Source organism: Cololabis saira, chromosome 7, assembly GCF_033807715.1.
Source record: "Cololabis saira isolate AMF1-May2022 chromosome 7, fColSai1.1, whole genome shotgun sequence".
Lineage (NCBI taxonomy): Eukaryota > Metazoa > Chordata > Actinopteri > Beloniformes > Belonidae > Cololabis > Cololabis saira.
This window is the reverse complement of record NC_084593.1, coordinates 38,068,636-38,083,870: the sequence shown is the minus strand read 5'-3', so window position 1 is coordinate 38,083,870 and position 15,235 is coordinate 38,068,636. Positions and strand designations below refer to the sequence as shown.

At 41.6% G+C, this 15,235-nt stretch overlaps 1 protein-coding gene across 3 annotated transcripts; it reads right to left on the bottom strand.

The window, feature by feature from the left end:
• Positions 1-5,458: 5,458 nt before the first annotated feature.
• On the bottom strand, positions 5,459-14,408 carry cab39l1 (calcium binding protein 39, like 1). 3 transcript variants are annotated; one of them, XM_061725839.1, is made up of 10 exons: positions 14,092-14,408; positions 12,030-12,177; positions 11,756-11,920; positions 11,464-11,582; positions 9,717-9,885; positions 9,577-9,636; positions 9,437-9,502; positions 9,174-9,317; positions 8,765-8,984; positions 5,459-8,659 (listed from the first exon to the last, which is right to left on the bottom strand). In XM_061725839.1, exons 2-9 carry the CDS (start codon positions 12,144-12,146, stop codon positions 8,793-8,795), a joined length of 1,032 nt encoding a protein of 343 aa, XP_061581823.1. In that variant the 5' UTR covers positions 12,147-12,177; positions 14,092-14,408; the 3' UTR covers positions 5,459-8,659; positions 8,765-8,792. The 3 variants fall into 3 exon arrangements, with proteins under 3 accessions (XP_061581823.1, XP_061581821.1, XP_061581822.1); XM_061725837.1 differs by having other exon boundaries at positions 8,752-8,984; positions 14,092-14,407; XM_061725838.1 differs by having other exon boundaries at positions 8,752-8,984; positions 14,121-14,407.
• Between the last annotated feature and the right edge of the window lie 827 nt (positions 14,409-15,235).

Sequence of the window (15,235 nt, the reverse complement as noted above, 5' to 3'; positions counted from 1 at the left end):
CTGAAACGAGACCCGGGGCTCTCCGTAGTTTTCAGGGCATGTGCAGTCAAAAACAGAACGAGCCCTCCAGCTAGAAGGAGCAACTAGGGCAGTAGATGCTGAGCTACGTCACTAACTACACTAGATGCACCTTAGCTGGAGGACCGTACAAGCAGGGGGGCCAGCAGGGGGCCGGCTCCTCCAGACACGAGCATCTGAAACACAAAAGCAATCAGTAGTGACAAACATATGAATATTTGATAGGTTTTCAGAAATCCTGCTGGAGAAGAAAGCTTTGCAGGCGGTGGCATCATCGGTACCAATGTCCTACAGGTTTCATTCACTTCAAGGTGAGAAGAAGTTTTCAGATCAGTTACTTCAGCAGCAACGTGAGATTATACACAGTGCAGGTGCAGGTGTTGATGGATCTGCTGGCACCGTAACGCACGGAGACGCCTGCAGCTACCTGACAAAAGCCAACGACGTGCATCACTACGCTAAAGCTACAGTTAGTCTCATGGTTGTGGCCGTGCAGCTGAGCAGCTCCCAGCCAGGCTCCTCCGGGGCCCGCTGTGTTTCAGGGGTCCCGCTGTGTTTCAGTGGTCCCTGGTGGCGGGTCAGGCGCTGGCGTGCTCTGAGCCTGGAGTCCAGCGGGGCCTTTGTCTCCCGTCCACGCTCCGTCCACATTTCCTCCCACAGCCACATCCTGGAAGTCAGGGCCTCACGGACCCGACACGTCTCCGTGTTTGCAGCTCCGGTCAGGAGGACGCACCACTTTAACTGTTTTACACACAGTGATAACAAACCTCACAGAAGAGAGTTTCCTCCTTTAAATGGCCGATGAAGACGATGAAAACACCTGTGATACTGAAGTTAAACAATTACTTTGGTCACCAAACAAATCTTTCCAGGCTATTTTAGGTTATTGTAGCAAAATAAACAATATTGTTTCTATTGTGAAGCGTTTAATGCTTTGCTGCGTCACACCCTGAAGGCATGCAGGCATGCCCCAGGACCCTGAGTGGGGTTAAACCGGGATGGATGGATGGATGGTTGGATGGACGGACTGATGGATGGTTGCATGGCTGCATGGATGGACTGATGGATGGATCCCGTAACAACAGCTATGAGGATTGGTTTAGAGTTATTAAAAATGATCAGAAGGAGCCAAAGTTCAATGCAAGGTGCTCATCATGCAAGGGACAATAACGTATCATGATCCAGAGACCCGTAAGAGCATTTAGTCTTTTTTGCCGCATGTTTTGCGTTCACTCCTGCAGAAGTAATCTTTAGCTCATCATTTAAAGACAATAGTTTTGAAACGATAATAGACATTATTACTATAAAACACGGCCATGTTCCCTCAGTCTTCAGTCCAGTGTCCCTGCTGGTGTTTGCTGGTGTCCCGGCCTGAGGAATATGATATTTCTCCTAAAATGTCCAACTTTTCCACAAATATCGCGGCGCTTTCTGCGGCCTTCCCCGCAGGACGCGTGCGTGGGGGGAGGGTCACACCCCGGAGGGTCCACAGTCAAAAAAACAATAATAATACATAAATAAGCATGTATGTTCTATAAAAGCCCCAGTCTCTCTGAGCGGCAGCACGAATTGAGCGGTTTAATGCTGTAAAGTCGTCGTGGCTGAAGGATGATTTATGGATCCGCGTTACACCGACGCAGAGCATACGGCGTAGGGTACGCTGCGACGCACAACGTACGGTGTGCGTCGCCGCGTACCCTACGCCGTAGGCTCTGTGTCTGCTTATGCTGCGTTCCATTTACCTCGGAACTCGGAACAGGGAATGACGTCACAGCCGAGTTATCAGCGTTCCAGTTACAAAGTAGGAAAACAAGTTTGTAGTTCGCATATACCACATGAAAAATGTAAATTACACTATAGCAGCATATATATGCCGAACAATAACTTGTATACGACTGATTTAGTGTGACCAAAACTAGAATGAAGTGCTACGAAGCTCTCTTCTACTGTTTACAACCGGGGCAGCCATCTTGGAATGGTAACTCGGGGGTGGTGAAGACTCTCCCACTTTCCCAGTGGGAAATCCCACTTCGAGGGGCGTTCCAGTTCAAAAATCCAACTGGGAACTGGAAAATCCCCACTTCCGAGGACAAATGGAACGCGGCATTAGAGAGCGAGTCCTACGTGTGTTGGGGGGTTGGGGGTAAAAGTGGCGCGGACATGAGGATGAGCGCGCAGCCGCTCAATTAAAAAAGTCCTCTCGATTCCAATCACCCCCGCTTTTATCCAGGTCCCCCCCTGCTCGGACAGGGGTCGGGGTCCATCCTGGGGGACCACAGACCCCAAGCGCGGGTCACACCATTAGAGATGTTGGACAATAAACCAAAAAAAACCCAAAAGACGAGAAAAAACATGCAAAAATACATTTTACACCAGCCTACACGATCAAACTCTCTAATCTGAGACGCAGACGCTCCTCTGAGGTCTCCTTGGCCCCAGATGAGCAGATCCTACCTCAGAATGGACCGGTGTTCTCCCACCAAGACCTTCCTGCAGACTCGTCCTCACACTCTTTGGCTCAGACAAAAAGTTTTGTCATGCATGAAAATGCGAGCGCATCTTTTCTGTTTGGTTTCTCTTTGTGGGGGTGGGGGCCCTCTGTGAGCCTCTTCACGACCACCGCTTTATAGTAACCATCCGTCCACATGGAGCACAGCAAAACCTCTCCTGGGGGAATCCTGGTGTCCCCCTCAAAAAATGGTATTGGTCGGGGAGGGAGAAAGGTTTTATTGATCCTCGTGGCTCCGCCTCTGGTCTGGTCAAGGGAGCCCACGAGGCTGGTGACCTCTAACCCCTGGTAACCCTGCCCCCACACACCCTCAGCTCAGGATCCCTGCCCTAAACCAGGGAGATGCTGGGAGAGGCTGCTGGGGAAGGGCTGCAGTGAACTTTAACCCACTTCCCCATGCTGCTCCTCTCCGCTCCATTAGGATGGGATTTAGGAGGGGACCTATTATGGCATGTAATATCTATTTTAAACAGGCCTTGAATGTCTTAAAAACAAGCTTTTGATTGTTTTTGCTAAATAAATTAGAAATTCAGCCTCTAAACCATGTCTTTATCATCCCATTCTCTAACCTCATTATCTATAAGGGATTCTGAGTGGGCGGGGCTATGATGATGAGGCTCTGTGCTGATTGGCTGCCTGAATGGAGGCTACACCGCTACGTAAAAATGGTGGAAGCTCCGGCTGGTGTTCTGCCAATTTCTGCTGCTTTGCCAAAAAATGCTACCTAATGGTTTTCTACCTTTTGTAGAGCTACAATTTTACTATGTTTTACTTCCTAACCCACTTCCTTTTTCCCCAAGTGGTCCTTGTCTCTTGCCAGGCCGTCATTGACTACGTTTACGTGCAGTCAAAATTTGGGTTATTGCTAATATTCCGGTTACTGAGACATTCGGAATATTCCGTTTACATGGTAATTAATCATTTGGGATATCTCGATCAAACCAGCGACGCGCGGAGAACATCATGACGCAATTACCATCATTTCCGCTTCTTCTTCCTGTATCCAAATTCAAAACAAATGCTGCTTCGTGAAACTTTTTGCTCACCTTCTTGTAAATCTGGCTATCCCGGTACTTTCTACCGTCTACAAATGCCAAAATGTTCGGGTTTTAAAAGGAGTAACCCAGGGGTCATATTCAGGTTTTTAAAAACCGGAATGTGAGCAAATTCGGGTTATTCAAAGGGGTTATTGGTGTTTACATGGCCGTGAAAATTCGGGTTATTACCAATATTCGGGTTTTAAAAGGGTTATTGAGTGCGAGTAAACGCAGTCTGTGTAAATAAGAATGTGTTCTTAATGACCTGCCTGGCAAAATAAAGGCCAATGACTGAATGAATATCAAATAAAGCCATAGAATTGTTGTTTTTTTTCTCTTTATCATATAATGTTCACAAAGTGTAATGCAATTCATGTCATGGGTAATATATTTTAAAGGATCAAATACTCAACATTCCATATTATCAACTTTACATTGTGCAAGAAATGATGGACGTGGCAATCAAACTTTGAAAATCCACTGTGCGCATGCGCAGAACCACAAAGTAGCGTTTCTCGGCAGGTAGCAAGGATTGGCAGAACACCGGTGGAGTTAGTTGTGGGCATGGTTTCAAAAATCGGAGGCCAACCGATGTAAATCGCTCCATCGTTACGTAACGACGGGAGCAGAATCTGAACGGCTCGTAGATCCACATCACACTGGACGGCTCATCCAGGCGGCTGTACAGACACTGCAGAATTTGGTTACTTTCCTCCTTCTCTGAGTTGGCAGGCTGAGGGGAGACCACTTTATATATGTTAAAGCAAGAGAAAACACGTTTTTCATAATAGGTCCCCTTTAAAGGCTATAAGGTTTGTATTTACTCAGTAGCTCCTGAGTAAGTTCCCCATCCTAAGTACTAACACAAGTCTGGGCCTCTAATCAACGTTAGATGGACGCTTCGGGTGGAAGTCGACATTAAAGGTTGAGTTAGTGATCATTTTAAGAGTTTTATTGGCTATAAAGTTCACATTTAAACATTCTGATGATTGTACAGTCATTGTTAAAAGAGCCTTTTCTACCAGTCAACCGGTGCAGCTGCGTAGGTCTGATGAAATTCTACTGAGGCTTTATTTCCTTTACATCTCTCGTTTCCCTTCCTCACTCCTGTGGAAGCAACAAAATAAATCACTGCTTCTTTTTAACTCAAACTAGTGGGCCATTTTAAACAGTTCATATTGATAGACACAGAAAAAGTAATACAATAATCTAACAAAATGCACAGACATGACACAACTGTAATGTGAAATAACTAACATAACGACTGTCCTGTGCACCTTTTGGATCACATTAAATCTGGTCTCCATGTAACGTCTGTATTCATGTCGGTTCTGATCCACAATTCATCTGCCGTGCTGTTTCCAACTAAACTCTGTTCATGTGACCCAATTAAATAGTCAAAAACATCTTATTAGCTTCTACTTTTAATTGTAGAATTTAAACAGACATCTTAAGTACTTATCAACCTCATCATAACATGAAAAAACATCCAGACAGTCTCAACTACTTTCTGCTGACTGCACTCGGTAGGAGAAAATAGCCTGTAATGCTTCCTACTTTAGACTTTTGTACGTTTTTAACATTCTCACAGTGGCTATCAGCTCCATCAGGAACCCATTTTTGCTTTAAAAGCTCTAAAATGTATTTCAAATCACTTGCTCAGCAACATGTAATAATGACACCAACATTACAGTCTCTGCTGGACTGAAAAAAAGACTTCAAAATAGATGAAAGTGCAAATGATCCAACTCCTTACAATCACCGTATTCTTTCCATGACCTAGGACGCAGCCGGATGGATGGATAGATAATAAATCTTATGTTTGTGAACCATTTGAATGTTTTCTCTCAAACCATGAAGTATCACAGATCCACAAAACACAAAAAAATTGCCTTAACTCTTTATTTTCATTAATGCTTCACACTTCAATGATCTTTTATACAGTTATAACGTTATATATACATAAACCACTCCAATGGTGAATAAAATACCCAGTGTGGAAAGAGAAGGCACTGGAGTAAAGCACGAAAAAGATGTCTGCATAATGTTGCCAGTGATTGTTACGCTCATTATCAGCCGTGTTTGCAAGTGAAGCCTGGCCCGGTCTGCAGAGCCGCTGCCACAGCGCCCCCTGGTGGAATAACCGCCACAGCGCCTCACTCCAAAGTCTCGGATTCAAATTTCCACAAAGTTCTTAGAAACTACATATTCACTCATAAAAACACAGATGTTTTCTAGACATATGTTAAATAACGTTATTATAGTAATTTTACTGTTACATAGACACACATATATATAGACTTTTTGCTCAATGCGTCATCAAGTTTCATTTAAAAAACTGTTTCAAACTGTGCTGTATTTGTTACAAAATTATGAAATTTAGCTAAGTTTCAGGATGTTTTGAGAATCTCAAAAACATCTTCACAAACCTCTTTTCATCGCCTGATGACATGACAGTGAAAGTTGAGCCTCTGTCTATTTTTTAAGTACCACATTCACAGCTGCGTTCCTTAATTTTTTACGTTTTTGTTCACTTTTAAATACCCAATACTGGACCAGCCTGTACATGTACCCACCATTAAAACAGTTTCAATAACACCCCTGGGGAGAAAGTGTCGCCAGAATTTCAAGGGTGATCATCCGACTTGACTTTCTTGCAATTTTAACTTGTAAATCAGTAACATATTTACCGCCTTAAGGGGCCACGTCTGTAATAATCACTGGCTCAATCTTTGAAGCAGACAAATCACATCTTTTTTCCTCTTTCAGTAAATGCGGTCTATGGATGATACAAAACGAATTTTGTGACAACTTGAGGAAGACTTGGAAGAGTTTGCCTTCTCACCCGCTCTATAAAGTTGTAATTGTAATTTCACTTATACCTTTAACTCAGTATATGAGCAAAACCTCTCTACAGGCCAATTAGCCTTAAATGTGGTCTTTCTTCCTGCAGGCCGTAATGAAGCAGCCCGTGAAAGTGATGAACATCATGAACTTGATTTGCTGTTCATTTGTAAAAGCTAGCCTATTCACTGACTATATAAGCTAAAGGCTATAGTAGTGCCGCTCCCACAAGTTTGACTAGTGAATACATTTGAAGTGGATTCTGCATGTTGATGGGTTTGATTGAGGAATTGAGAAGAATTGGAGGAAGAAAAAAAAAAAAAAAAAAAAAAATCATCTTTGTTCCTGCCCAAACAGTTCTGCAGATACAAGACTAAACAAAGCGTCACCTAGAGGTAGAGGTAATTATACTTATCACAGATGTTTAGTGGGGTCTTAGATCTTTGTACAGGATAGGTGTGTGGGGAACGCATACATTTTGATGCCCACACTAAGTCAAAATATTCACATTGGTTTTAAAAACCAATCAAGAGGCCTTGAATTCATTCACCAAGATTATTACTATTCATTCGATGTCTTTAAATAAGGCAACGTTTATTAAGAGGTACCACACTGCAATTCACTATGAATTAGCACGTATGTCGCACCACACAATGAAATATTTGTCTAAAATTCTGGTTTTCCATTGTGAAAATAAAGCTGCAGTCCCCGTTCAAGTCTGAACATACACATCATACAGACAAAAAAATACCAAATAAAATATCTCGTCTAGGAAAGTAAGCACACAGCATCTGCAGTCGAGACCCATGAGGTATTTCCACACAGACATCCTAAAATCTTGAATTTCAGCCATTTTGATGACAATGGTAGAGGGTTAAAAACAGGAAAAAAAAAAAAACTAATTTTAACACAAACAGTGATGCTTGTGAGAAATAAACTCAGCACTTATCTAAAATAAACCTTACATTTCACTACATGTAAATACTGCCCACCCTTTCCCCTCTTTTTCTGCACCCAAGATTACACACAAAAACAAAAAGGCCAATTTATTCATTTGTTGTTTTTTGTTAAAGTATGCCTTAAAAGATGACGCACCATCTGATGGTTCCTCTAGTCTGGGACAATATTGTGATATCTGCTACATTCTGATGCATCACAGGTCAAATTATTGTAATTTAAGGAAATAATTAAAAAACAAAAAAACATCTTTACGCATTTTTTTGTGCAGCAGGTCCTCAATGTATTGCAAATGAGAAAAAAAGATTGTTGAAATGATCAAGGAAAGCAGACGACCCTAATTAAGCTCAGTTTTAAGTTTCTCCAGGATGTTTAAATAACACACTATGCTTTGCTACAAACGTATTAGACATGCAGCTCTTGCGATGAATCCTTGCGAGCAACATCAGTGTGCAGACAGGGATTCTGCTTGCCGTGTTACGCAACGCTCATGTTTGGTTGAAGCGCTGCCGTATGAACTCGGCGTGTGAAGATGGAGCGCTCACAGATCAATTAGCTGGTTGTTCATGTTAACCCTGAACGGTCGGCCCGGACCCTGCAGCACTATCTGATGCCGTGTTTCCATTTCAGTCGTGCAAGCGTCACTGAACACAGCCTAAAAACTGAATCCCAACTCAACTCATCGATTCCTCAGTGGAATATGATTAGACAACTAATGAATTGGCAAGTACAGCACAGTCAGTGCATGGGTCATTTCTGACGGCTGCACACACACAGGGGGGGGAAAAAAAGCAATAAAATGACTACTATGTGCTGACCTGGCCAATATGATCCCGATGTCACGCTGCCAAAGCCGTATTTCTTAAAGCGCATGCATGTCCCTGTACACGCACACAGACAGACGTATATACACAAAAACGTACAATAAGCCCAATAAACCAAACCTAAGCATTTAGGAAGTGTAAGCAGTTTCCCAAGAAGATACATTGGAAAAATAATATATTTACTTCTCTGCATTTCAATCTCCAAAAACAAGAAAAAAAGAGTCAAAGTAAAATATAGAAAAGGCTTCTCAAGAACATCTCAGAGCTTGTGTTAGGTGTGAATGGGGAGACATTTCTCTCATTCTATGGTCTCTGCCAGCATCCGTGTATGTGGGGGAGTGACAGTTTAAGGTCCAACGTTATAAGAACTCGGTAAAGGAATTTCATTAACACTAAACAACAAGCGCTGTGGATTAAATGGCAGTTCTTGGCCCGTTCAGGTTGATGGATGCATCTCCTCGAGATCCACACTAAACCAGAAAGTAAAGGAAAGAAGATTATGAAATAGTGTGTGTTTGTGTGTGTTTTTAAAGACTCATTCATCTGCAGCTTCAATAAACACCTCTATAATCTACCATGTGACAACCGGCCGCTCCTGCAGCCTCAAGCTTCCTCGGACGCCGTGGGTCTCTTCAGGTCCCGGATCTGCTTAATCAGATAGTTTTTCTCGTCACAGAACTGCTCGTCTTCAGATCGGTCTGTCTGGAAGTGGCTCAGGAACTCCACAAGCTTGGTCTGGTTCTTCAGCAGTATGTCCAGCACGGGCTGAGTCTTGTTGGGGTTTGCAACAAATACCTTTGAAAACAGAAAAATATCTGATAAAACCAGGAGACTACATCATATAGAATGTCAATGTAATGTAATTTAAGGAAGCAGAGGTTATGTGTTTTGATTTATCCCCCCCCCCCCCCCAAAGAAAAAGCACAATTTAATATTTTAAATGAAAAAAATAAATTATAAAAAAGGCATAATTCATAATCATACCTTGAAGACATGGAATGCTTCAAACTGGATGTTTCGGCTGTTATCTCTTAGCAAGTTCATCATCAGTTTCAGGTTCTCAGCTCGGCTGATGTACTTTGTCATGACACTGAAGTTGTGTCTATCCAAGAGAAGTTCACCAAGAAGCTAAAAAAATACACAAAATAAAATCAAACCAATGCTGAAAGAACAAAAGCAAGATACAATTTGAATCTTTAGTTCAAATAAAAGTTTGAGAGCGATTTTTACTAACAAAGTAAGAATACCTTCAGAGACTGCCGTTTGGTGACGTAGTTGTCAGAATGCAGGAGCTTCTCATATTCTGTAAAAACCTGAAGGACATTTCAAAAGCATAAGCACAAAATAATCAGTCTTTAAAATACAAAAATAAATCAAAAATACTCACCCTGTCGTAGTTGTTCTCCAGGAAATCTGCACACATAATCTTGTGTCTTGTCAGGAGATCCTTAAAAGGAATATAAGAGAGAAATTAGCTTGAGGACTGTCTGTGTGCGAGGGCTGTGGCGTAAACAGAAAACAGTCCACCTTGAACGAGGCAAAGGCGTCCGAGGCGATGTCGAAGGTTGAGAGGTCCACGTATCGGAAGAAGCAGAAGAAGTCTTCAGAGTAGAGCACCGTCCTGGCCAAAGGGTCGTGGCGCAGGCACTCCCTTAGCATCATGCCACAGTTCAGAGCCACCTCTGCATTTTCATATCTGAAAGACCAAAATTACACACACAATATATAAATATAACAGACAATAATCAGTTGTTTTAACCACTGTCAAAAAATACTTTAAATGTGTATTTAATGAAGCGATAAATGTCATATTTATGAATCTTATCTCCCCACTCACACACAACACAGGTTGCAGGTCAAAGCACAGTTTACCTCAAACTCCTGGTGAGTATAAACATGTCAGAATAATCGAGCATATTAGCTTTAAATGTCAGGCTTTGAAGTTTGCCTCTGGAAATCAAAGTGAAAGGTCCTTTGTTGATGTACCATTTTGGAGTTTAGGCTCAAAAACACAGCAGAACAAATCCATCACAGCACACAACTGGGTGACAACATTTGATCTACCGAAAGTGGCCCCAATGCAGCGCAGGCAAAAACACACTGTTCCTCTCCGGGTTAGCAACGCGGCCGTAAAACCAGCTTTCTACTATCTGTTCATCTATCAACCCACAGGTGACGGCAGCAAGTTCTTGCCTGTTTCTCTGGGAGTGTTTGAGACACATCAGAACATGTCAGAAACATACAGCATGAAGAATGCCATTTCACATAGACACACAGACAGTTTTGATGACTAATTTTTCAAAAGTTTCATCAGATAAAAGCTCAAGTCTTCCTTTACTTCAACAACGTATAATACCAGGCCTTCATGAGAGGCAAGAGGCCTTCGCTTTTAATTATCAACGTCTTCTTTCAACACCTCAAAATAAAATCTGGATCCGTGGACATAACAGGGCAGAGCTCTGCGTTCTGTTGTTCTCTCCCCCTCAATTTCCCCGAAGTGCATTAAAAATGTTCTGTTTTTACAGTGGAATTTGGAGAAAAACTGTACTTTGTGCCAGCAAGTTGGATTAACAAGCTACTGAACCAGGTTTTGAACCCATGCAAGGGAAAATTTTACAGCCGTATTCAGCAATTATTCCTATTAAGATAAAGGGAATATGTACAAGTGTAAAGAGTTCCTGCATTGTGGTTCAAACGTGTTTTAACAAAGAAATTTCACAAAACCGATGACACACAGGTAAACCGAGCTACTTGCTTATTCCTTTGTATTTTCTGTTTCATTCTGATGCAATTATATGTACACATTCAATAAAACTGAATGAGAAACTCCCAATATTAGTGTATGTAATTGCTCCAATAAAGTTTGCATTTATCCGAAAAGAAAGACATTTGCCAACAGCGGGAAGTTGGAGGCATAATCAATATATTAACAGGGGATAGCAGATATGTATAGAAATAAGGCAATAAAGCTGCAATATTAACGCTTCCTGCACCAAGTTAACATAAATACCCTTAAAATAGAAAGATGTAAAAGCATTTTATACACAACAGCATTCTATAATAAAAGTAAATGAAATAAAATGACCAGTCACCCCCTACCCTCATAGGATGGCATTTTGGTTTGTTTCCTTTGTCAAACACGTGATTTAGTTAAATTAGTATTACCGTTTATCTTACCACTTATAAAAACAGGTGCAAACAAAGCACCCGTACTCCATATCTAACTACAAAATGTCAGACACAGTATTGTTGTAGATGGAAAAGACAAACTTGCCCTTTCAGAAGCATGAAGAGGATCTCAGGGTGTGTAGAAATGTATTCTACCGTCGGTGTGCGGGTGCCGATCTGACGTCTAACAATGTTGCTGAACAAATGGACCACATCCTTCTTCCCCTGTCAAACAACAACAAACCAGAGGGATGAGCAGCTGATCAGCAAAGATACTTCTGCTCCAGGCACAGTCGCTCCGCATGCATACATGTTTCCACTGATCATTTGATGTCTGTACAAAGAGATCAATATTTTCTGCACTCTTAAAAGTCAATAAATACATATATTTTCCTTACCTCAAAATCTATCTTCTGCAGGTTTGCAATGAGGGAAATAAGAAGGTTGGTGTTGTACAGTTCCTGTGCAAGCTGAGCCACAGCTTCAGTTTGAGGCTCCTTATCACCTGTTCCACAAAGCACTTCCTTCAGTGAAGCAAGATTTTTGGACGCCTCCTCCGCAACCTTGGTAGCACACAATAGTCAACGAGAGTGATGAGCTGACGCCATGCAAATTGAAAATGCAAAATTACCTCTTTTTTTTTTCAAGCAACAAAGGAAAACAGTTTCTAACCTTTTCACATTTTTTACTGTCTCCAACATCCAGCTTTTCCATGCATGCAACATTCTCCTTCAAACTCCTCACTATTTCAGCTGGACTCTTCTGAGACTTTCCAAAAGGAAAAGGCATGACTGAAGACAGGCAATCCAAGCCAAAATCACTATAAAAATAAAAAAATACAACACTGTTGTAAAAAAGTAAAGTAAAATATTATTTGCAACTACAACAGTTCAGCTTACCAGTACCTAGCTGAATCAGGAAATAGCTGTAAAAGCTGTCACCTGAGCAGTTACAGTCACTGGCAGATTGTTTAATACGTCTACTCGCCCTGAACCAGGAGTTCCAGGGTATTTTGGAAATATAATTAACAAAAGTCTCAAAAACATGACATAACAAAAATACATGGATCAAACTAAGAAGACATAAAGACATAAACAGACATAAAGACATAAAAACGTAAAGTAACCGCAGAACAAATACACGTAAGGTTGTTACAATTCATGTACAATCGACTTAAACTGTGTTTTTTGCTTGTCTTCTTTTTTTTTTTTAATTAGTCATCGTAATCATAATAATAATAATAATAATAATAATAATAATAATAATAAATCACACACAGAAAGCTTGGACAATGAGTCCAATGCGTTTTATTAATCTTTCCATCTAGGATATTTGCTATGAGAGCTTACACAAAAATCACTAAGCATCTTCAGAGTAGTAAAAAGTAAATACTGACTGAATTCTATCTCGCATCAATAGCAAGGAATTTCACCAAATGGTTTGAAATAAAATTAAAAAGATAATATATATTTAAAAAGTGCCATATCCAAACTGTTTCCAGATATATTTCAGGATTTTAGTGGTTCAATTTGCTGACAATAATGGAAGCACACATTATAAAACAAAAACATGCATTTTTATCTATTAGACATACATTAGGTTGTTGTTTGGTGCTGGGAAATAAAGAGATTCTCTTTGTCACATGTTATTTTGGATCATTATGTTTGCTTGTATGGTGACTCTGTGCTGTCAAACTGATGGGAATATATACAAAACAACAAAAAAACATCAAGCTTGTAACAAAAACTTGTGCAACGTTCTTTTTCTGGCTTATAGATATGATTGGGAGAATGTCACCACTAATCAGATTTGAATGTGCCTGAATACTCAATGACAAATAATGTGTACGGGCTGTGCTGGAATAAACTTCAGTTGTGCCGGGACACTGGCTCAATGACAAATACAGAATCTTGAAGAAAGCCTTGGTGTAAAGGCCTTTTGTGTGGTGCCCTGGGACTTGTTTTTATACTAAACATACACAGATGCACAGCAACCAAAACTCAACATACCACCACCACATAGAAATGTACATGAACCAGAACGGGGGAAAGATAAGTGTAAAAAAAAAGGGGCTTGATAGATTTAAAAAGCTACAAAGAGGCAAAAAGATATAGTGTTAAAGTTAAACAAATATGAATTTCATGTCCATGTTTTTGTGTCTGTCAGGCTGGATGTTTTAGACAGGATGGGTGGGTGGGGGGTTACACATCTGTGTCCGTGGGGTCTGCTGTTTCATAAGACGTCCTGCAGCACATCTATGTGACTTAGGTAACATTTGGTGTTAAAATATGTATAAATATCTACACACGCACTCACACATCTCAACAGAAAACCGGATAACTTTTTCAGCATAAGTTTAGTTTTCAGGTCAACTCATTTCCACTCAGAAAAACGGAGTTCATTAGTGAAGACAGCACTGGTGAAGTGAGTTTACAGTACATTAGGTCAAACATTAACCTCAATTAACTAATAAAAAGACAAGTTTGAGCCGGGTGAGCGGGTGGAGCCGCGGGGAGAGTGGGGCTAGCTGGTGACCTAGTTAAGGCTGATTTTTGGTTCTGCGTCACAGCGACGCAGAGCCTACGGCGTACGGTGCGCGTCGCCGCATACCCTACGCCGTAGGCTACGCCGTGGCTTTAACGCGGGACCATAACTCCAGGCTTTAGCAGCAGGACGTGAAGGGGCAGCAGAGACATGACAGGTCCGGCTGGACGTCGACGGGGACGGGACTCACCGGCCTCGGGAAGTCCAGCAACAACTCACCGAATAACGTCCGGCCGAACAGCGCTGGCAGCCCGGGCAGGAGAGTTAGCAGGACGCCGGCGGCTCCACTTTTAAAACAATCACAAAACCCCGGTGGATCGTCACTATGAGAGGTGTGAGTGGTCGCTTTAGACCCGCGGAGCTCCGGCCGGTACTGAGAGACGAGTAGCGCGGCGGGGGGAGTCCATAGAACGCTGTGATGACGGGCTGACGGTGCTCCGGCGGGCCAGCCTGTCCGACCGCTTCATTTCCCTGTTCCGCCGTCACGGCCGCCTCTTCATGCCGGGGACGCGGGGCGGGACGCGGGGCTGAACGCGTGACGGACAGCCGCCTCAGCCAATCAGTTTGAACTCCGCTCCGGACACGCCCTCGCAGCGGGGCTGCTTGTTTTGAGCTGACTTTTGTTGTCCGTGTGGGCGGTGCGAGGGAGTCTCCTCGGGAGTCGTTTTACCGGGCTGCCCTGTGAAACATATCGAGCGTATCTAAATTCTCTATGGATAAAACGTAAAGAAACAGACAACTGTGAAAAGTCACGGCCACTCAGGACTGTCTCAGAAAATGAGAATATTGTGATAAAGTTATTTATTTTCTGTAATGCAATTAAAAAAACAAAAATGTCATACATTCTGGATTCATTACAAATCAACTGAAATATTGCAAGCCTTTTAATATTGTGTATTTTAATATTGCTGATTATGGTTTACAGTTTAAGATTAAGATTCCCAGAATATTTTAATTTTTTTAGATAGGATATTTGAGTTTTTTTAAGCTGTAAACCATCAGCAATGATCAGCAATATTAAAATAATAAAAGGCTTGCAATATTTCAGTTGATTTGTAATGAATCCAGAATGTATGACATTTTTGTTTTTGTAATTGCATTACAGAAAATCACAATATTCTAATTTTCTGAGACAGTCCTGTATGCAGAAATAATAATAATAAAAAAAAAAACATTAATACAAACTGCTAATTTTGTGACCTTTATCCAGAAACTGTTTTACATATGTTTTGGCATTTTTCTTACACAAAAACATTTTGGGCAGACCTCGGTAGATTTATTATTGATCATGTCACCAAAGATTTTTCTTTGCTTTGGGAAAATCTTGTGTTTTG